This window comes from Pristiophorus japonicus, chromosome 8 (assembly GCF_044704955.1).
Source record: "Pristiophorus japonicus isolate sPriJap1 chromosome 8, sPriJap1.hap1, whole genome shotgun sequence".
NCBI classification, from domain to species: Eukaryota; Metazoa; Chordata; class Chondrichthyes; family Pristiophoridae; genus Pristiophorus; species Pristiophorus japonicus.
In genome coordinates, this window is record NC_091984.1 from 240096206 (window position 1) to 240119015 (window position 22810).

The window sequence follows — 22810 nt, forward strand, 5'->3', positions numbered from 1 at the left end:
CACACCACCACCACCCCCCCACCCCCCGTGACATCGCGGCCAGTAGCTCGCATTTCTCCGGTAGGATTTACTTCATTTTTATTCGTATTTAATTGTTTGAGCTTTTCCTTGCAATGTTTGCTGCTTGGTTGTTGAGGTCCTCTCCAATTCCTTCCTCCCCTATCCCTGCCAAATGTGCGCTGCTTTTTCTTCACTGCCCACAAGGTTTTTCAGGGCTGGCCACATACGCTGACCTAAGTCAATTCCGAGTAAGTTTTTGCTGGCCAAAGTGGCATAAATGGCCAAAACTGGCGTGTCTGGGAACGCCACCTTTTGAAAAAAAAAACTGACCTGAAAAAAAAATCGTGCCCAACTGGCTTACTCTGGAGCAAATTTTGGGGGGAAAATGGCAAAAATGCCAGAACAAACAACTTATTCCAAAAAAATTGATGCAAGTCATGGCCAGGATTGGGCCCTTTATATCTGAATTTAAAGCCTGAGACTGCCCAAGGTGAGACGTGTACTCACGTGCTCTGGATTACCAGCCCAGTAATATAACCACTACACTCCCGCACCAAACTCCTTAAACCTCGACTCTTACCAATCTCTAAATTGAGATAAATTGGATGTGTTCCTACAGTGAGAGAGTGCCCTTCACACAGAGCCTGATTAAACTCCCTCAGCAGTTTGGTTTGGAGACAGTGACTGTGTTTTAAGGACATTAGCCCCTAACTGACCAGTAACATTAGCCCCTAACTGACCAGTAACATTATCCTCAGGAACACGAGAAGTATGAAGTTGGCACCAGTACCGAGTCTCGCGTTCAACAAAGATTAAAATGAAATTCAAGAACAAATTTTACCGAACTAGTGATTGTGAAATAAAAGGAGCAGCCTCCAAGAAGGACTGTTGTTAGCAAATGGCTTGCAAACCAACTTACTTTTCTAACTGGCCATAAAATGAGAACAGTCAAGTTAACACTTTGACCATAAGAATTACCACTCGTTATCTCTTCACACATGGTTTCCAACAAAAGATGTGCAATCTACATTTTAAAAATTCTACTTTACCCACATTATCATCTCTTAAATCGCACAATGTAGACTCTTTTTAAACTGAGTAGAATGATGCAGCACAAGAGGCCATTCAGCCCATCGTTCCTGTGCCGGCTCTGTGACAGAGCGATCCAATCAGTCACACTCACCCGATCTTTCCTCACAGCCCTGCAAATATTTATTTCTGAAGTATTTATCCAATTCCCGTTTGAAAGTTACTATTGAATCTGCTTCCACCGCCCTTTCAGGCAGCGCGTTCCCGATCACAACAACCCTGGTTCTTTTGCCGATTATCTTAAATCCGTGTCCTCTGGTTACTGACCGTTCTGCCAGTGGAAAACGTTTCTCTTTATTTACTCTGTCAAAACCCCTCAGGATTTTGAACACTTCTATCAAATCTCCCCTTAACCTTCTCTGCTCTAAGGAGAAAAATCCCAGCTTCTCCACGTAACTGAGGGCCCTCATCCCGGGTACCATTCTGGTAAATCCCTCCTGCACCCTCTCCAAGGCCTTGACATCCTTCCTAAAGTGTAGGGGCCAGAATTGAACTACACCTAAAAGATCTTCGAGGTTAAAGGCAAATTATGTCTGACTAACTTGATTTGAGTTCTTCAATGAAATAACAGAGAGGCTTAATGAGGGTAGTGCCACTGATGTTATGTATATGGACTTTTGAAAGATGTTTGATGAAGTGCCATGTAATAGACTTGTTAGTAAAACTGAAGCCCATGGGATTAAAGGTGCAGCATGGAAACAAAATTGGCTACAGGTTAGAAAGCAGAGAGCAGTGGTGAATGGTTGTTTTTCAGACTGGATGGAGGTACAGTGGTGCCCCCCAGGGTTCGGTATTAGGACCACCTCTCTTTTTGATTCCATGATTCAATGAAATACACAAGAAACAAATCTCCAACTTTTATCAACAAATATACTAAGCGGTGGCTCAAGGAAGTATTATCTGTAGTCTATGATGGTGACAGTCTATGCTAGTGTGCCTACAGCTGTATTCCTGTATGAGGGGCTTTGCTTCACACACAGCTCTGAATTAAAGCAGAGGCAGGGCCCACATTTAGAGTGCTTGTGTTGCAGGCACATTCAGCCCCACCGCTCTGTGCCAGTGTTTATGCTCCACACCAGCCCCCTCCCACCCCACTTCATCTCACCCTATCAACATATCCTTCTATTCCTTTCTCCCTCATGTGTTTATATAGCTTCCCCTTAAATGCATCGATACTATTCGCCTCAACCCCTCCCTGTGGTAGCGAGTTCCACATTCTCACGACTGAGTAAAGAAGTTTCTCCTGAATTCCCCATTAGATTTATTACTAACTATCTTATATTTATGGCCTCTAGTTCTGGTCTCCCCTGCAAGTGGAAAGATCTTCATGTCGACCCCATCGAACCCCTTCATAACCTCAAAAGATCTCTATCAGGTCACCTCAGCCTGCTCAACCTTTCCCCATAGGTCAAATCTCTCAGTCCTGGTATCATTCTATATAACGTTGTTTAATACTTTGACCATTTCACTCCTCTTCTGTTTATTGTTTTATCTGAAAATAAATACGGCTGGTAGATTTAGCCTGTACGCAGTGGTCTATCGGTGTGGTATTTCTCTCTGAGCTGATAGGAGAATATGGTGGAAAACCAACGCATGCTCCATTAAGCCATTTACTGTTGTTGGGATTAACTGTTGGATCAAGGGTTTACTAACCTAAGAACAGAAATTAAAAAAAGGTGTGAGTTTCAGTTCATCGAAGACCCGTCTGCTTATGGACACTAATTATTCACCCATTTATACGCGTGGTCTGCGAGTTGTCCAATCTCAGCTCGGGTGGCATCAGTTTCCCCAGGCGAGGGAGCAGAAAGACAAAACTTCCAGGATTGCTGCTGCTCCTGGCTCCTGGTGCAAAAACATGTTGATGGTTGTAGGCGAGCACAGGATCAGTCTGTAATGTGACCGTCTGCGGTGGTGTGAAAATTGGCCAGGGGCAAGGCACAGGCAGGTCCAGCTCTCCTGGAATCTTACCTGGCAAGAACGGTCACGGAATTAATGTGGTTTATTAACAATATACCAATAAATTGCAGTCATCTCTTATTATTGTGGGGCTGGCTTTTACACTTTATTTCACACCTGCCGAGTCAGAATGAGGAACAGGAAAGCAGTGGTGAGTTGCAAGGTCGATGGTGAGACTGTGAGCAAGTGTTGGAGAGAAGCAAGCAGCATCACTGGTTTGGGGTGCTGTGGGCAGGAAGCGCTGTGCTCGGTATCTAGATTCATGACCCTGATAAAATAACTTCATTCTACTTATTCAGACTTGTAGGTTTCTGCTTCTAATATATGTAGGTTTTAACAATTGAACAATGACTCCAGCAAAATTGAACGGCTAAACTTGTCCAAAGAAGAGGTCTTTATTTCAGAACCTAGTTTTTTTAAATCTATCCACTTCAATATTCCCATCGCACACTCCTTATTTGGCATCACTATTGCGGTCTGGTCTCTAGGTGGCGCCGCAACAGGAGTTCATCATTGAATGAGCGGGTGCTCAGGTACTGATCGTCACGGCCCCATCACCCGCAGCTGATCCTCCACCTCTACACGGACCTTCAATGGGTGCACTATCGCCCGAGTCAGAAGGACATAGGTTTAAGTCAAATATCAGAGACCTGAGCTAAGCACATAATCCAGGCTGACACTCCGAGTGCAATACTGAGGGAGCTCCGCTGCACTGTCAGAGGGGCAGTGCTGAGGGAGCTCCTCTGCACTGTCGGAGGGGCAGTACTGAGGGAGTGCTGCACTGTCAGAGCTGCCGTCTTTTGGATGAGACGTTAAAGCGAGGCCCCGTCTGCTCTCTCGGGTAGATGTAAAAGATCCCATGGCACTATTTCGAAGAAGAGCAGGGGAGCCTTGGCCAATATTTATCCTTCAACCAACATGAATAAAAAAATGATCTGGTCATTTATCTCACAGCTGATTGTGGGAGCTTGCTGTCCGCAGATTGGATGCCACATTTCCCTACAATACAATAGTAACAACACTTCAAAAGTACTTCATTAGCTGTAAAGCACTTTAGCACGTCCTGAAGTCGGGAAAGGGGCTATGTAAATAAAAGTTATTTCTTTCAAAAGTTTTACTGAATCTTATTGAAACATAAGATACTGAGTGGGCTTGACAAGGTGGATGCAGAGAGGATGTTTCCCCTCGTGGGGGAATCTAGAACTAGGGGGTATAGTTTAAGAATAAGGGGCCGCCCATTTAGAACTGAGATGAGGAGGAATTTCTTCTCTCAGAGGGTTGTAAATCTGTGGAATTCTTTGCCCCAGACAGCTGTGGAGGCTGGGACATTGAATATATTTAAGGCGGAGAGAGACAGATTTTTGAAAGATAAGGGAGTAAAGGGTTATAGGTAGCGGGCAGGGAAGTGGAGCTGAGTCCATGATCAGATCAACCATGATCTTATAGAATGGCAGAGCAGGCTTAAGGGGCTGAATGGCCAACTCCTGCTCCTATTTCCTATGTTCCTAAACTGTTACCACCATTATTTAGAACTTTCAAAGCCAGAGGATGCAACCAGTCTGACAACTCCACTGTCTGCATACTCCATTCAGACTTCGCCCAACTATGACCACTGCCACCGGAAGTTCAGAGCAACAACGTTGAGAGATCATCACCTCCAAGTCACACACTAGCCTGACTTGGACATATATCGCTGGGTCACAATCCTGGGACTCCTAACAGCACTGTGGGAGCACCTTCACCACACGGACTGCAGCGGTTCAAGGCGACGGCTCACCACCACCTCCTCAAGGGGCAATTAGGGATGGGCAATAAATGCCGGCCTTGCCAGCGACGCTCACATCCCAAGAATAAGTAATAAAAAGGTAAGTTAAAGAAATACTTGCATTTATATAGCGCCTTTCACAACCATTGGATGTCTGAAAGCGCTTTACAGCCGATGAAGTACTTTTGGAGTGTAGTCACTTGTAATGTGGGCAACGCGGCAGCCAACTTGCGCACAGCAAGCTCCCACACACAGCAATGTGAAAATGACCAGATAATCTGTTTTTGTTATGTTGATTGAAGGATAAATATTGGCCCAGGACACCAGGGAGAACTCACCTGCTCTTCTTCGAAATAGTGTCTCGGCATCATTTAGGTCCACCTGAGAGCAGACGAGGGCTCGGTTTAACGTCTCTTTTGAATGTTAACTCAAAATTGATCTTTATTTTTGCTGATCCTGTACAATTGATTTTTTTAATTGCTGTTTTTCAGATATAATTGTCCAAAATTAGGCCTTAATAGACAACCAGCCTCACGTCAACATAAGAATTAGGAACAGGAGTAGGCCATATGGCCCCTCGAGCCTGCTCCCCCATTCAATGAGATCATGGCTGATCTTCCACCTCAACTCCACTTTCCGCCTGATCCCCATATCCCTTAATTCCCCTAGAGTCCAAAAATCTAATCGATCTCCCCACATCATGCCTCATTCACCCATCACCACCTGTGCTCACTGACCTACATTGGCTCCCGGGTACTGCAACGCCTCCAATTTAAAATGAACATCCTTATTTTCAAATCCCTCCACGGCCACGCCCCTCCCTATCTCTAATCTCCTCCAGCCCCACAACCCCCCGCCCTCCCCCCCGAGATCTCTGCGCTCCTCTAATGCTGCCCTCTTGTGAATCCCCCATTCCCCTTCGTCCAACCATTGGCGGCCGTGCCTTCAACCATCTCGGCCCCAAGCACTGGAATTCCCTCCCTAAACCTTTCTGCCTCTCTACGCTCCTTTAAGACACTCCATAAAACCTACCTCTTTGATCAAGCGTTTGGTCACCTGTCCTAATATTTCCTTATGTGGCTCGGTGTCAAATGTTGTCTGTTAACGCTCCTGTGAAGCACCTTGGGACGTTTTACTACATTATTATAGTATTAAACTATGCAAAATTCCAAGAGGCACAATTGCAGCAAAGCCATTTACTTGTAAAGTAATATTTTGCAAGCTATTAAAGAAATACGCAATTTGGCAAGTGACAGCATAACAAATTGTGTACACATGGAAAGAAACAGCTAATAAGGCCATTCGGCCCCTCATGCCTGTGCTGGCTCTATGGTAGAACTATGCACGTAATCCCAGTCCCCCGTTCTTTCCCCTGTAAATTGTTTTCCTTTAACTCATTATTGAATCTGCTTCCACCACCCTTTCAAGCAACGCATCCCAGATCATAACAATTCTAAGTTAAAAAAATGTTTCCTCGTGTCACCTTTGGTTCTTTTGCCAATCACCTTCAATCAGTGCCCTCTGGTTACCGACCCTTCAGCCACTGGAAACAGTTTCTCTTTATTTACTCTGTCAAAACCCTTCAGCATTTTGAACATGAGCCCATAAAAGGGACAGTGGCAGCACGGATACGAATTGGCTCAGTGACAGGAAACAGAGAGTAGTAGTGAATGGTGGTTTATCGGGCTGGAAGAAGGTATACAGTGATGTTCCCCAGGGGTCGGTACTGGGACCACTGCTTTTCTTGATATATATTAATGACCTGGATGTGGGTGTACAGAGCACAATTTCAAAGCTTGCAGATGACACAAAACTTGGAAGTATAGTGAACAGTGAGGAGGATAGTGATAGACTTCAAGGGGACACAGACATGTGGCAGATGAAATTTAACGCAGAAAAGTGCGAAGCGATACATTGATAAAAAGAATGAGAGGAGAGGAAATATGAACTAAAGGGTACAATCCTAAAGAGGGTGCACAAGCAGAGAGACCGGGGGGTATATGGGCATAAATCATGAGGCGGCAGGGCAGGTTGAGAATGCAGTTAAAACAGCATACGGGATCCTGGGCTTCATAAATAACAACTTGCATTTATATAGCACCTTTAACGCAATGAAACGTCCCAAGGCACTTCACAGGATTATCCTGAGATAAAAAATTTGACACCGAACCACAGGAGGAGAGATTAGGGCAGGTGAAAGAAGTAGGTTCTAAGGAGCGTCTTGAAGAAGGAAAGAGAGGTAGAGAGGCGGAGAGGGTTAGGCAGGGAGTTCCAGAGCTTGGGGCACAGCCACCAATGGTGGAGCGATTATAATCAGGGATGCTCATGAGGGTAGCATTAGAGGAGCGTAGACATTGTGGGAAGGGGCGAGGCCATGGAGGGATTTGAAAACAAGGATGAGAATTTTGAAATCAAGACGTTGCTTAACGGGGAGCCAATGTAGGTCAGCGAGCCCAGGGGGTGATGGGTGAGTGGGACTCGGTGCGAGTTAGGACATGGGGCAGTGAGCACAGGGGGTGATGGGTGAGCAGGACTTGGTGCGAGTTAGGACACGGGGCAGTGAGTACAGGGAGTGATGGGTGAGCGGGACTGGGTGTGAGTTAGGACACGGGGCAGTGAGTACAGGGGGTGATGGGTGAGCGGGACTCGGTGCGAGTTAGGACACGGGCAGCCGAGTTTTGGATCACTTCCAGTTTACGTAGAATAGAATGTGGGAGGCCAGCCAGGAGTGCATTGGAATAGTCAAGTCCAGAGGTAACAAAAGGCATGGATAAGGGCTTCAGCAGCCGATGAGCTGAGGCAGGGGCGAAGACGGGCGATGTTATAGAGGTGGAAATAGGCGGTCTTGGTTATGCTGTGGATATGTGGTCGAAAGCTCATTTCAGGGTCAAATATTACATCAAGGTTGCGAACAGTCTGGTTCAGCCTCAGAGGTTGGGGAGAGGGATGGAGTCAGTGGCTAGGGAACGGAATTTGTGGCGGGACTCAAAACAATGGCTTCAGTTTTCCCAATATTCGTTGGAGAAAATTTCTGCTCAGCCCAGAATTGGATGTCGGACAAGCCAGTCTGACAATTGAGACCCCGAGGAGGGGATGAGAGAAGTGGTGGTGAGGTAGAGCGTACACGTGGAAACTGACGCTGTGTTTTCGGATGATGTCGCTGAAGGGCAACATTTAGATGAGAAATAGGAGGGAGCCAAGGATAGATCCTTGGGGGTCACCAGAGGTAAATAGAGGCATAGATTACAAAAGTAAGGAAGTTTTGACGAACCTGTATAAAACACGAGTTCAGCCCCAACTGGAGTATTGTGTCCAATTCTGGGCACCGCACTTTAGGAAGGATGTGAAGGCCTTAGAGAGGGTGCAGTAAAGATTTACGAGAAGGGTTCCAGGAATGAGGGACTTCAGTTACATGGATAGACTGGAGAGGCTGGGGTTGTTCTCGTTAGACCAGACACAGTTGAGAGGAGATTTGATCGAGGTGTTCAAAATCATGAAGGGTCTAAACAGAGAGAAACTGTTCCCATTGGCGGAAGGGTCGAGGACCAGAGGACACAGATTTAAGGTGATTTAAAAATAAAATACATTCATGGGATGTGGGTAACTGGAAGGCTGGCATTTATTGCCCATCCCTAATTGCCCTTGAGAAGGTGGTGGTGAGCAGCTTTCTTGAACCGCTGCAGTCCGTGTGGTGAAGGGGCTCCCACAGTGCTGTTAGGGAGGGAGTTCCAGGATTGTGACCCAGTGACGATGAAGGAACGGCCGATATATTTCCAAGTCAGGATGGTGTGTGACTGGGAGGGGAACGTGGAGGTGGTGGTGTTCCCATGCGCCTGCTGCCCTTGTCCTTCTAGGGGGTAGAGGTCGCGGGTTTGGGAGGTGCTGCCGAAGAAGCCTTGGCGAGTTGCTGCAGTGCATCTTGTAGATGGTACACACTGCAGCCAGGGGGCGCCGGTGGTGGAGGGAGTGAGTGTTGAAGGTGGTGGATGGGGGGCCGATCAAGTGGCTGCTTTGTCCGGGATGGTGTCGAGATTCTTCGGTGTTGTTGGGGCTGCACCATCCAGGCAAGTGGGGCGTGTTCCATCACACTCCTGACTTGTGCCGTAGATGGTGGAAAGGCTTTGGGGAGTCAGGTGAGACACTCGCCGCAGAATACCCAGCCTCCGACCTGCTCTTGTTGCCACAGTATTTGTGTCTGGTCCAGTTGAGTTTATGGTCAATGGTGACCCCCCCCCCCACAAGATGTTGATGATGGGGGATTCGGCGATGGTAATTGTTATGTATTTAACCCCTTACAACCTGTATTACACCACCACCAGAGGGCCTACTTGTTGGAGTCCCAAGGGATCCCAGCATCCCTTGGTAGCACGATATATAAGCAGGCCACCCACAAGGTACCTGCACTCTGGAGTCTCATTAAAGAAGCTAAGGTCACACTTGCTCATTGTACACAGTACTCAGTTTCATCCTTTATTATGAGCATATCAGTAATGCCGTTGAATTTTATGGGGACGTTGGTAAGACTCTCGCTTGTTGGAGATGGTCAATGCCTGGCACTTGTGTGACGTGAATGTTACTCGTCAGTTATCAGCCCCAGCCTGAAAATCATCCAGGTCTTGTTGCATGTGGGCATGGACTGCTTCATTATCTGAGGAGTTGTGAAACTGAACACTGTGCAGTCATCAGCGAACATCCCCACTTCTGACCTTATGATGGAGGGAAGGTCATTGATGAAGCAGCTGAAGATGGTTGGGCCGAGGACACTGTCCTGAGGAACTCCTGCAGCGATATCCTGGGGCTGTGATGATTGGCCTCCAACAACCACAACCATCTTCCTTTGTGCTGGGTATGACTCCAGCCAGTGGAGAGTTTTCCCCCTGATTCCCATTGAATTCAGTTTTACTAGGGCTCCTTGATGCCACACTTGGTCAAGTGCTGCCTTGATGTCAAGGGCAGTCACTCTCACCTCACCTCTGGAATTCAGCTCTTCTGTCCATGTTGGGACCAAGGCTGTAATGAGATTTGGAACCAAGTGGTCCTGGCGGAACCCAAACTGAGCATCGGTGAACAGGTTATTGGTGAGTAAGTGTCACTTGATAGCACTGGGGACGATACCTTCCATCACTTTGCTGATGATTGAGAGTAGACTGATGGGGTGGTAATTGGCCGGATTGGATCTGTCCTGCTTTTTGTGGACAGGACAAACCTGGGCAGTTTCCACATTGTCGGGTAGATGCCAGTGTTGTAGCTGTACTGGAACAGCTTGGCTAGAGGCGCGGCTAGTTCGCGAGCACAAGTCTTCAGCACGACAGCCGGGATGTTGCTGGGGCACATAGCCTTTGCTGTATCCAGTGCGCTCAGGCGTTTCTTGGTATCACGTGGAGTGAATCGAATTGGTTGAAGACTGGCTTGTGATGCTGAGGACCAATATGGATCATCCATTCTTGCTGAAGATGGTTGCAAATACTTCAGCCTCACCTTTTTCACTCAAATGCTTACCTCCGCCATCATTGAGGACGGGAATATTCATGGAGCCTCCTCCTTCTTCTGTTAGTTGTTTAATTGTCCACCACCATTCACGACTGGATGTGGCAGGACTGTAGAGCTTTGATCTGATCCATTGATTGTGGGATCGCTTAGCCCTGTCTATAGCAAGTTGCTTCCACTGTTTAGCATGCATTTAGTCCTGTGTTGCAGCTTCCCCAGGTTGGCACCTCATTTTTAGGTACGCCTGGTGCTGCTCCTGGCATGCTGTTCTACACTCCTCATACCAGGTTTGGTCCCCTGGCTTGATGGTAATGGTAGAGTGAGGGATATGCCAGGCCATGAGGTTAGATTGTGGTGGAATACAGTTCTGCTGCCGCTGCTGATCTGTTCTGAATCTATCCCATTTATCACGGTGGTAGTGCCACACAACATGATGGAGGGTGTCCTCAGTGTGAAGACGGAACTTCATCTCCACAATGACAGTGCGGTGGTCGCTGCTACCAGTGCTGTCATGGACAGATACATCTGCGACAGGTAGATTGGTGAGGACGAGGTCAAGTAGGTTTTTCCCTCGTGTTGGTTCTCTCACCACCGCAGGCCCAGTCTGGCAGCTATGTCCTTCAGGACTCAGCCAGCTCGGTCAGTAGTGGTGCTACCGTGCCACTCTTGGTGATGGACATTGAAGTCCCCCATTCAGAGTACATTCTGTACCTTGCTACTCTCAGTGCTTCTTCTAAGTGGTGTTCAATGTGGAGGAGTACTGATTCATCAGCTGAGGGAGGGCGGTAGGTGGTAATCAGCAGGAGGTTTCGGGGTCCGAAGTCAATGTTGAGGACTCCCAGGGCCACTCCCTCCCAACTGTATCCCACTGTGCCACCACTCCTGGTGGGTCTGTGTTGCCGGCGTAACAGGACATATCCAGGGATGGTGGAGGAGGAGTTTGGGACATTGGCTAAAAGGTATAAGAACGTAAGAAATAGGAGCAGGAGTAGGCCATTTGGCCCCTCGAGCCTGCTCCGCCATTTAATGAGATCATGGCTGATCTGATCATGGACTCAGCTCCATTTCGCTGCCCGCTCCCCATAACCCTTTATTCCCTTATCACTCAAAAATCTGTCTGTCTCCACCTTAAATATAAATGACTCCGCCTCCACAGCTCTCTGGGGCAGAGAATTCCACAGATTTACAACCCTCAGAGAAGAAATTCCACCTCATCTGAGTTTTAAATGGGCGGTCCCTTATTTTGAGACTAGTTCAAGTTTCCCCTATGAGTGGAAATATCCTCTCTGCATCCACCTTGTCAAGCCCCCTCATTATCTTATATGTTTCAATATGATCAGTCCAGTTTTATTCTTTTTATTGTTTTTCATAATGGTTTGTTATAACCGAGTGGCTTACGAGGCCATTTCAGGGGGCGGTTAAGAGTCGACCACATTGCTGTGGGTCTGGAGTCACATATAGGCCAGACCGGGTAAGGGCGGCAGATTTCCTTCCCTAAAAGACATTAGTGAACCAGGTGGGTTTTTACAACAAATCGATAGTTTCATGGTCACCATTAGTGATACTAGCTTTTTATTTCAGATGTATTTAATTAACTGAAATTAAGTTTTTCAGCTGCCGTGGTGGGATTTGAACTCGTATCTCTGGATCACGATTCAAAGCCTCTGGATTACTAGTTCAGCAACATAACCACGATGCTACAGTTCCCTGGCAAAAGAACCAAAGGCAACATGAGGGAAAACTTTTTTTTACGCAGCGAGTGGTTAGGATCGGGAATGCACGGCCTGAGAGGGTGGTGGAGGCAGACTCAATCGTGGCTTTCACAAGGGAGTTGGATAAGTACCTGAAGGGAAACCCCATTTGCTGGGCTACGGGGAAAGGGCGGGGGAGTGGGACTGGCCTGAAGTGCTCTTGCAGAGAGCCGGCATGGGCTCGACGGGCTGTAGCCATTCTGTGATACCTCTATTAAATCCCCTCTTAAACTTATCTGCTCAAAGGAGAATGACCCCCCAGCTTCTCCACATCTGTTAAAGACCCAGAGTCTGATCACCCTCCAGCAGCTGTAACGCGGCCTGTGCTGTCTGAAGTAGCATTTCCTCCAATAAATACACAAAAACTCGAGTCTTCAACTCTCATTCCTGGCACAAGCTCAACTAATAATATTTACCAACAAGCATTCTGAGCAATTTGATCGGTTTCGTTCATATTTCTTTAAATTCGTCTTGGCCGTTTGGGGAAAAAAAGTTTTGGGGAAAAAAAGATTGCTTTGAGGGTGAAGTAAAGGTTTGGGGAGCAGTGCTCCCTCCCGCGAGGCCGTGCAGCGGTCTGGGCTGTGCCACACACCCTGTAAAAATACACACTGGGGGGGGGGGGGCAAAGGTCAGAGTGTCACGGGGGGGGGGGGTGAATATTATGGGCTGGGGGGTGAATATTATGGGCTGGGGGGTGAATATTATGGGCTGGGGGGTGAATATTATGGGCTGGGGGGGTGAATATTATGGGGGGGGTGAATATTATGGGGGGGGGGTGAATATTATGGGGGGGGTGAATATTATGGGCTGGGGGGTGAATATTATGGGCTGGGGGGGGTGAATATTATGGGCTGGGGGGGTGAATATTATGGGCTGGGGGGGTGAATATTATGGGCTGGGGCGTGAATATTATGGGCTGGGGCGTGAATATTATGGGCTGGGGGTGTGAATATTATGGGCTGGGGGGGTGAATATTATGGGTTGGGGGGTGAATATTATGGGCTGGGGGGTGAATATTATGGGCTGGGGGGGTGAATATTATGGGCTGGGGGGGTGAATATTATGGGTTGGGGGGGTGAATATTATGGGTTGGGGCGTGAATATTATGGGCTGGGGCGTGAATATTATGGGCTGGGGGGGTGAATATTATGGGGGGGGGGGGTGAATATTATGGGTTGGGGCGTGAATATTATGGGTTGGGGCGTGAATATTATGGGTTGGGGCGTGAATATTATGGGGGGGGGGGGTGAATATTATGGGCTGGGGGGGTGAATATTATGGGCTGGGGGGGTGAATATTATGGGGGGGGGGGGTGAATATTATGGGTTGGGGCGTGAATATTATGGGTTGGGGCGTGAATATTATGGGCTGGGGGGGTGAATATTATGGGCTGGGGGGGTGAATATTATGGGCTGGGGGGTGAATATTATGGGCTGGGGGGGTGAATATTATGGGGGGGGGTTGTGCCCCCCCGCCCCGCCACCTACCTTCCAGCAGGAATTTCTGCGCGTACCGCTTGAGGTTCTTCTTCTTGGCTGGGCAGAAGGTGGCGGGGAAGCGGCCGTCCGACAGGTAGCGCTGGATGTCGCCAAATTTACTCCCCGGCTCGGCCATGGCGGCGGGTCGGGCCCCGGGGGAGGAGGGGAAAGCCCCGGTTACCGGTTACCGGCGCCACGCCGCCGCCGCCCCCATTCGATTGCTTTTTTTCTTCTTCCTTTCGCGGAGCCCAGTCACTGTCCCAACAGACCGGAAGTACCCGGACACATTTCAGGGTCACACAGGCCGGAAGTGCCCCAATTGGGGCAGGAGGAGACGTCGCCATAGCAACAGGGCCTTGCCCCACAGGCCCAGTCTGAGCGAGCTCAACAATTTCCTTCATTTCGACAACGCCTTTCACAACCTCACACGTCCCAAAGCGCTTTACAGCCAATGAAGTACTTTTGGAGTGTAGTCACTTGTAATGTGGGAAACATGGCAACCAGTTCACACAGCAAGCTCCCACACACAGCGATGTGATAAATGACCAGATAGTCTGTTTTACGTGTTGAGTGAGGGACAAATATTGAGACTTGCATTTAAAAACCACCTTTCACAAACACCAATGTCTCAAAGCACTTTACAGCCAATGAAGTCTAGGGGACAGACAGAATCCATATGGTGAGAGCTAAGAAATAACAGAGGTGCCCTTGCATGACTAGGTGTATTCTATAGACCACCAAATAGTAGGAAAGATATGGAGGAGCAAATTTACAGAGAAATTACAGAGAGGTGCAAAAACTACAGAATTGTAACAATGGGGGACTTGCCAACTATCCTAATATAGACTGGGATTGTAATAAAGGGCAGAGAAGATGAAGAATTTCTGCAGTGTGTTCAGGAGAACTTTCTTGATCAGTACTGTCATGTATCCTACATGGTTACTGTTTGTACTATCACAAGGTGTGCCATCAGAGGGCACAGCAGTGGGAGACCTGTAGGTTATCTGTACAGGTGTGCCTGGCCTAGCATAAAAGGCAGGTCACCAGGCGTGAGCCTCTCTCTGGAGTTATCAATAAAAAACTAAGGCCACTACAGTTCAAGTACAATACCTTAGAAACATAGAAACATAGAAAATAGGTGCAGGAGCAGGCCATTCAGCCCTTCTAGCCTGCACCGCCATTCAATGAGTTCATGGCTGAACATGAAACTTCAGTACCCCCTTCCTGCTTTCTCGCCATAACCCTTGATCCCCCGAGTAGTAAGGACTTCATCTAACTCCCTTTTGAATATATTTAGTGAATTGGCCTCAACTACTTTCTGTGGTAGAGAATTCCACAGGTTCACCACTCTCTGGGTGAAGAAGTTTCTCCTCATCTCGGTCCTAAATGGCTTACCCCTTATCCTCAGACTGTGACCCCTGGTTATGGACTTCCCCAACATTGGGAACATTCTTTCTGCATCTAACCTGTCTAAACCCGTCAGAATTTTAAACGTTTCTATGAGGTCCCCTCTCATTCTTCTGAACTCCAGTGAATACAAGCCCAATTGATCCAATCTTTCTTGATAGGTCAGTCCCGCCATCCCGGGAATCAGTCTGGTGAACCTTCGCTGCACTCCCTCAATAGCAAGAATGTCCTTCCTCAAGTTAGGAGACCAAAACTGTACACAATACTCCAGGTGTGGCCTCACCAAGGCCCTGTACAACTGTAGCAACACCTCCCTGCCCCTGTATTCAAATCCCCTCGCTATGAAGGCCAACATGCCATTTGCTTTCTTAACCGCCTGCTGTACCTGCATGCCAACCTTCAATGACTGATGTACCATGACACCCAGGTCTCGTTGCACCTTCCCTTTTCCTAATCTGTCACCATTCAGATAATAGTCTGTCTCTCTGTTTTTACCACCAAAGTGGATAACCTCACATTTATCCACATTATACTTCATCTGCCATGCATTTGCCCACTCACCTAACCTATCCAAGTCACTCTGCAGCCTAATAGCATCCTCCTCGCAGCTCACACTGCCACCCAACTTAGTATCATCCGCAAATTTGGAGATACTGCATTTAATCCCCTCGTCTAAATCATTAATGTACAATGTAAACAGCTGGGGCCCCAGCACAGAACCTTGCGGCACTCCACTAGTCACTGCCTGCCATTCTGAAAAGTACCCGTTTACTCCTACTCTTTGCTTCCTGTCTGACAACCAGTTCTCAATCCACGTCAGCACACTACCCCCAATCCCATGTGCTTTAACTTTGCACATTAATCTCTTGTGTGGGACCTTGTCGAAAGCCTTCTGAAAGTCCAAATATACCACATCAACTGGTTCTCCTTTGTCCACTTTACTGGAAACATCCTCAAAAAATTCCAGAAGATTTGTCAAGCATGATTTCCCTTTCACAAATCCATGCTGACTTGGACCTATCATGTCACCATTTTCCAGATGCACTGCTATGACATCCTTAATAATTGATTCCATCATTTTACCCACTACTGAGGTCAGGCTGACCGGTCTATAATTCCCTGTTTTCTCTCTCCCTCCTTTTTTAAAAAGTGGGGTTACATTGGCTACCCTCCACTCCATAGGAACTGATCCAGAGTCAATGGAATGTTGGAAAATGACTGTCAATGCATCCGCTATTTCCAAGGCCACCTCCTTAAGTACTCTAGGATGCAGGCCATCAGGCCCTGGGGATTTATCTGCCTTCAATCCCATCAATTTCCCCAACACAATTTCCCGACTAATAAAGATTTCCCTCAGTTCCTCTTCCTTACTAGACCCTCTGACCCCTTTTATATCCGGAAGGTTGTTTGTATCCTCCTTAGTGAATACCGAACCAAAGTACTTGTTCAATTGATCCGCCATTTCTTTGCTCCCCGTTATGACTTCCCCTGATTCTGACTGCAGGGGACCTACGTTTGTCTTCACCAACCTTTTTCTCTTTACATACCTATAGAAACTTTTGCAATCCGCCTTAATGTTCCCTGCAAGCTTCTTCTCATACTCCATTTTCCCTGTCCTAATCAAACCCTTTGTCCTCCTCTGCTGAGTTCTAAATTTCTCCCAGTCCCCAGGTTCGCTGCTATTTCTGGCCAATTTGTATGCCACTTCCTTGGCTTTAATACTATCCCTGATTTCCCTAGATAGCCACGGTTGAGCCACCTTCCCCTTTTTATTTTTACGCCAGACAGGAATGTACAATTGTTGTACTTCATCCATGCGGTCTCTAAATGTCTGCCATTGCCCATCCACAGTCAACCCCCTAAGTATCATTCGCCAATCTATCCTAGCCAATTCACGCCTCATACCTTCAAAGTTACCCTTCTTTAAGTTCTGGACCATGGTCTCTGAAATTACTGTTTCATTCTCCATCCTAATGCAGAATTCCACCATATTATGGTCACTCTTCCCCAAGGGGCCTCGCACAATGAGATTGCTAATTAATCCTCTCTCATTACACAACACCCAGTCTAAGATGGCCTCCCCCCTAGTTGGTTCCTCAACATATTGGTCTAGAAAACCATCCCTTATGCACTCCAGGAAATCCTCCTCCACCGTATTGCTTCCAGTTTGGCTAGCCCAATCTATGTGCATATTAAAGTCACCCATTATAACTGCTACACCTTTATTGCATGCACCCCTAATTTCCTGTTTGATGCCCTCCCCAACATCCCTATTACTGTTTGGAGGTCTGTACACAACTCCTACTAACGTTTTTTGCCCTTTGGTGTTCTGCAGCTCTACCCATATAGATTCCACATCATCCAAGCTAATGTCTTTCCTAACTATTGCATTAATCTCCTCTTTAACCAGCAATGCTACCCCACCTCCTTTTCCTTTTATTCTATCCTTCCTGAATGTTGAATACCCCTGAATGTTGAGTTCCCAGCCCTGATCATCCTGGAGCCACGTCTCCGTAATCCCAATCACATCATATTTGTTAACATCTATTTGCACAATTAATTCATCCACCTTATTGCGGATACTCCTTGCATTAAGACACAAAGCCTTCAGGCTTGTTTTATTAACACCCTTTGTCCTTTTAGAATTTTGCTGTACAGTGGCCCTTTTTGTTCTTTGCCTTGGGTTTCTCTGCCCTACACTTTTCCTCATCTCCTTTCTGTCTTTTGCTTTTGGCTCCTTTTTGTTTCCCTCTGTCTCCCTGCATTGGTTCCCATCCCCCTGCCATATTAGTTTAAATCCTCCCCAACAGCACTAGCAAACACTCCCCCTAGGACATTGGTTCCAGTCCTGCCCAGGTGCAGACCGTCCGGTTTGTACTGGTCCCACCTCCCCCAGAACCGGTCCCAATGCCCCAGGAATTTGAATCCCTCCCTGCTGCACCACTGCTCAAGCCACGTATTCATCTGCGCTATCCTGCGATTCCTACTCTGACTATCACGTGGCACTGGTAGCAATCCCGAGATTACTACTTTTGAGGTCCTACTTTTTAATTTAGCTCCTAGCTCCTTAAATTCGTTTCGTAGGACCTCATCCCTTTTTTTGCCTATGTCGTTGGTACCAATGTGCACCACGACAACTGGCTGTTCTCCCTCCCATTTCAGAATGTCCTGCACCCGCTCCGAGACATCCTTGACCCTTGCACCAGGGAGGCAACATACCATCCTGGAGTCTCGGTTGCGGCCGCAGAAACGCCTATCTATTCCCCTCACAATTGAATCCCCTATCACTATCGCTCTCCCACTCTTTTTCTTGCCCTCCTGTGCAGCAGAGCCAGCCACGGTGCCATGAACTTGGCTGCTGCTGCCCTCCCCTGATGAGTCATTCCCCTCAACAGTACCCAAAGCGGTGTATCTGTTTTGCAGGGGGATGACCGCAGGGGACCCCTGCACTACCTTCCTTGCTCTACTCTTCCTGCTGGTCTTCCATTCCCTATCTGGCTGTGGACCCTTTCCCTGCGGTAAGACCAACTCACTACACGTGATACTCACGTCATTCTCAGCATCGTGGATGCTCCAGAGTAAATCCACCCTCAGCTCCAATTCCGCAACGCGGACCGTCAGGAGCTGGAGGCGGATACACTTCCCGCACACGTAGTCGTCAGGGACACCGGAAGTGTCCCTGAGTTCCCACATGGTACAGGAGGAGCATAACACCCGACCGAGCTCTCCTGCCATGTCTTAACCCTTAGATACACTTAAACTGGTAATAACAATGTTAAAAGTTACTGACCAATATAAGAAGAAAAAGAAAAACTACTCACCAATCACCAGCCAATCACTTACCCCCTAGGCTGTGACGTCACCTTTGTTTTTTTGCCTTCTCCCTGCAGCTGCACCGGTACGCCTCTCGCCGACCCCGGACTCGCGCTGCTCCGAGCTCCCGCCTCCTCGACTGACTGCTCCGAGCTCCCGCTGGCCTTTATAGGCCTCTCGCCGACCCCGGACTCACGCTGCTCCGAGCTCCCGCCTCCTCGACTGACTGCTCGACTCCCGCTGGCCTTTATAGGCCTCTCGCCGACCCCGGACTCGCGCTGCTCCGAGCTCCCGCCTCCTCGACTGACTGCTCGACTCCACCTTGCCCCGTGGAGTCATTATCAGAGCATCCAAGGACATAACAATTGGCAACGAGATTACGGGACTTTCACGTGAAAATGGCTACCCTTGGTACGTTGCAGCAGTTCGCCGAGGGTGATGATTGGGACGCCTTTGTGGAGCAGCTCGACCATTTCTTCACAGCAAACTATCTGGCAGAAGACAACCCGGCCACACTGGCTGGCAAGCACAGAGCTATCCTGCTAACCAGTTGTGGGCCCATCATTTATGGCCTCGTCAGGGACTTGCTGGCACCAGTGAAGACAACAACTAAGACGTACGAGGAACTTGTAACACTGATCCATGAGCAACTCAAGCCCAAGGAGAGCATCCTCACAGCCAGACTCCAATTCTACACCCACCGACAGCCTGAAGGCCAGTGTCATGTATTCAACCAGCATTGTAACACATGTATAATCTGACCAAGTTGTACACTGTGAGAACAATGACCACTAGGTGGTGAACTTGTGGGAGACACTCCTAACCTGGACCTTCAGGTATAAAAGGGGAAGCTCCACCCACCTTCATCACTTGAATGCCATGAAATAAAGGACAGGTCACAGACTGACCTTCTCTCAAGCATAGGCCTCATGTGCATTTATACTGTATAGTAAGGACGTATCAATGGTGACAAGAAACTGGGATTTAAACCACGCGAGCATGACCACTAGCAGAACAGACGAGAGGTACTGTGTTAAGGAATGGTTGGGACAGAGATTCAACATTGCTAAAGCAGCACGCAGTTCTCCAGGCAGACAAGGGCAATCGGGCATGCCCCGATACGTAGTCGAACCCAGAGGGGGAGTTCGACAGAGACACAGGGGCAGTCAGGGACGATCGACTGGCAAGGGACCTTTTGTTTCCAACAACAGCTCATGTTGGAGGCGTGGAGGCACACACTCAGCCGGAGTTTGCAGAGATGAGCAAAATACCTGCAGAAATTGCAGAAATGAACGCTGGGGGAAATCGCTGGAAGCTGAAGTTCAGCGAGTTCATGTGGAGGACGTATATAGTTCATACACGAGGACGCCACCGATAATGATGAAAGTGCTCCTCAATGGCATCCCAATATCAATGGAGCTAGACACGGGGGCCAGCCAGTCCCTGATGGGTATCAAACAGTTCGAAAAGTTGTGGGCGTCCAAGGCCAGGAGGCCAAAATTATCGCCGATTGACGCACAGCTACGGACATACACAAAGGAGATAACTCCGGTGCTAAGCAGCGCCCCGGTAGTCGTGACCCACAAATATTTGGAGAACAGGTTGCCACTCTGGGTTGTCCCGGGGGACGGTCCCGCACTACTGGGGACGAGTTGACTTGTTGTCATGAACTGGAAATGGGGCGATGTCAATGCAATTTCCTCTGTGGAGCGAGTATCATGCTCACAGGTCCTGGACAAATTTGACTCATTATTTCAACCTGGCATTGGCACTTTCATGGGGGCCAAGGTAGTGATTCACAAAAACCCGGACGCCAGGCCAGTACACCACAAGGCCAAAGCGGTGCCGTACGTGATGCGGGAAAAGATAGAAGGCGAATTGGACCGCCTGCTGAGGGAAGGCATCATCTCGCCAGTCGAATTCAGTGACTGGGCGAGCCCGATTGTGCCGGTGCTCAAGGCGGATGGGTCGGTCAGGATATGTGGTGATTACAAGGCCACCATCAATCGGGTGTCACTCCAAGACCAGTACCCGCTACCGAGAGCGGAGGACCTCTTTGCGACGCTATCCGGTGGCAAACTTTTTTCAAAATTGGACCTGACCTCAGCTTACATGACCCAGGAGCTGACGAGTGAGTCGAAGAAGCTGACCACCATCACGACACACAAGGGGTTGTTTGAGTACAACAGATGTCCGTTCGGGATTCGCTCGGCCGCCGCGATCTTCCAACGAAATATGGAAAGCCTCCTCAAGTCGATTACAGAGACGGTGGTTTTTCAGGATGACATCCTCATCACGGGTTATGATACTGAAGAACACCTCCACAACCTGGAGGAGGTGCTATGCAGACTGGACTGGGTAGGGCTGCGACTGAAAAAGGCAAAGTGCGTCTTCCTAGCTCCAGAGCTGGAATTCCTGGGGATGAGGGTAGCAGCAGACGGGATCAGCCCTACTGCGTCCAAGACGGAAGTGATCCAGAGAGCACCCAGACCCCGTAACACGACGGAACTGCGTTCGTTCCTGGGGCTCCTGAACTATTTTGGTAACTTTCTTCCCAAATTGAGCACGCTGCTAGAGCCGCTATACGTGTTCCTACGCAAAGGTCGCGAATGGGTCTGGGGGGACAGCCAGGAAAGGGCTTTTAATAAAGCACGCAATTTGTTATGTTCCAACACTCTGTTAACACTATACGACCCATGTAAGAAACTTGTGTTAACGTGCGATGCGTCATCCTATGGTGCCGGGTGTGTGTTGCAGCATATCAATGCCAAGGGTCAGTTACAGCCGGTAGCTTATGCCTCCAGGAGTCTGTCCCAGGCAGAAAGGGGCTACGGGATGGTAGAAAAGGAGGCACTCGCATGTGTATATGCGGTAAAGAAAATGCACCAGTACCTGTCTGGCAGGAAATTTGAGCTGGAGACAGATCACAAACCCCTAACGTCCCTTTTGGCTGACAACAAAGCCATAAATGCAAACGCATCAGCCCACATACAGAGGTGGGCACTCACGTTAGCCGCCTATGACTATACAATTCGGCACAGACCGGGCACCGAAAACTGCGCCGATGCACTCAGCAGGCTCCCACTAGCCACCACTGAAGGGGCTACCGAGCATGCTGCTGAGATGGTCATGGCTGTTGAAGCTTTTGGAAACGAAAGCTCACCCGTGACAGCCCGTCAGATTAAAGTCTGGACAAATAGAGACCCGCTATTGTCTCTAGTCAAGAAATGTGTCCTGAATGGGGACTGGGCAGCCACATACAGGGCATGCCCTGAGGAATTTAAACCATTTCACAGGCGCAGGGATGAACTCTCGATTCAGGCCGATTGCCTACTGTGGGGAAACCGCGTAGTCATGCCCCAGATGGGCAGAGAGGTGTTCATCAGAGAACTCCACAATGGTCACCCGGGCATTGTCATGATGAAGGCAATTGCCAGGTCACACGTTTGGTGGCCAGGGATAGACGCAGATCTGGAACTTTGTGTTCGCAGGTGCAACACGTGTGCCCAGCTGGGCAATGCACCCAGGGAAGCCCCCCTTAGCCCCTGGTCCTGGCCCGCCAAGCCTTGGTCACACATCCATGTGGATTACGCAGGTCCTTTCATGGGAAAAATGTTTTTGGTTGTAGTAGACGCCTATTCCAAATGGATCGAGTGTGACATTTTAAATTCAAGCACATCATCTGCCACGGTAGAAAGTCTACAGGCAATGTTCGCCGCCCACGGTCTACCGGATGTCTTGGTCAGCGACAATGGCCCGTGCTTTACAAGCATTGAATTCCAGGATTTCATGGCAGGCAATGGAATTAACCATGTCAGAGGCTAGGCAGAACGAGCAGTGCAGATAATCAAACAGGGGATGCTCAGAATCCAAGGGGGTTTGTAGAAACATAGAAACATAGAAAATAGGTGCAGGAGTAGGCCATTCGGCCCTTCGAGTCTGCACCACCATTCAATGAGTTCATGGCTGAACATGCAACTTCAGTACCCCATTCCTGCTTTCTCGCCATACCCCTTGATCCCCCTATTAGTAAGGACTACATCTAACTCCTTTTTGAATATATT

General features: G+C 48.5%; 1 protein-coding gene across 2 annotated transcripts in view; it reads right to left on the bottom strand.

The window, feature by feature from the left end:
• The window catches only part of LOC139269086 (gypsy retrotransposon integrase-like protein 1), a 34075-nt gene extending 20275 nt beyond the window's left edge, over positions 1–13800 (bottom strand). Inside the window, exons 1-2 of one of the 2 annotated variants that reach the window (XM_070888155.1) lie at positions 13536–13615; positions 2820–3057 (exon numbers count right to left, since the gene is read on the bottom strand). In XM_070888155.1, the coding sequence (XP_070744256.1) occupies positions 2820–2823 (4 nt within the window). In that variant the 5' untranslated portion in view covers positions 2824–3057; positions 13536–13615. Of the gene's footprint in view, positions 1–2819; positions 3058–13535 lie in introns of both variants that reach the window. The other variant, XM_070888153.1, reaches the window with a different exon arrangement.
• Between the last annotated feature and the right edge of the window lie 9010 nt (positions 13801–22810).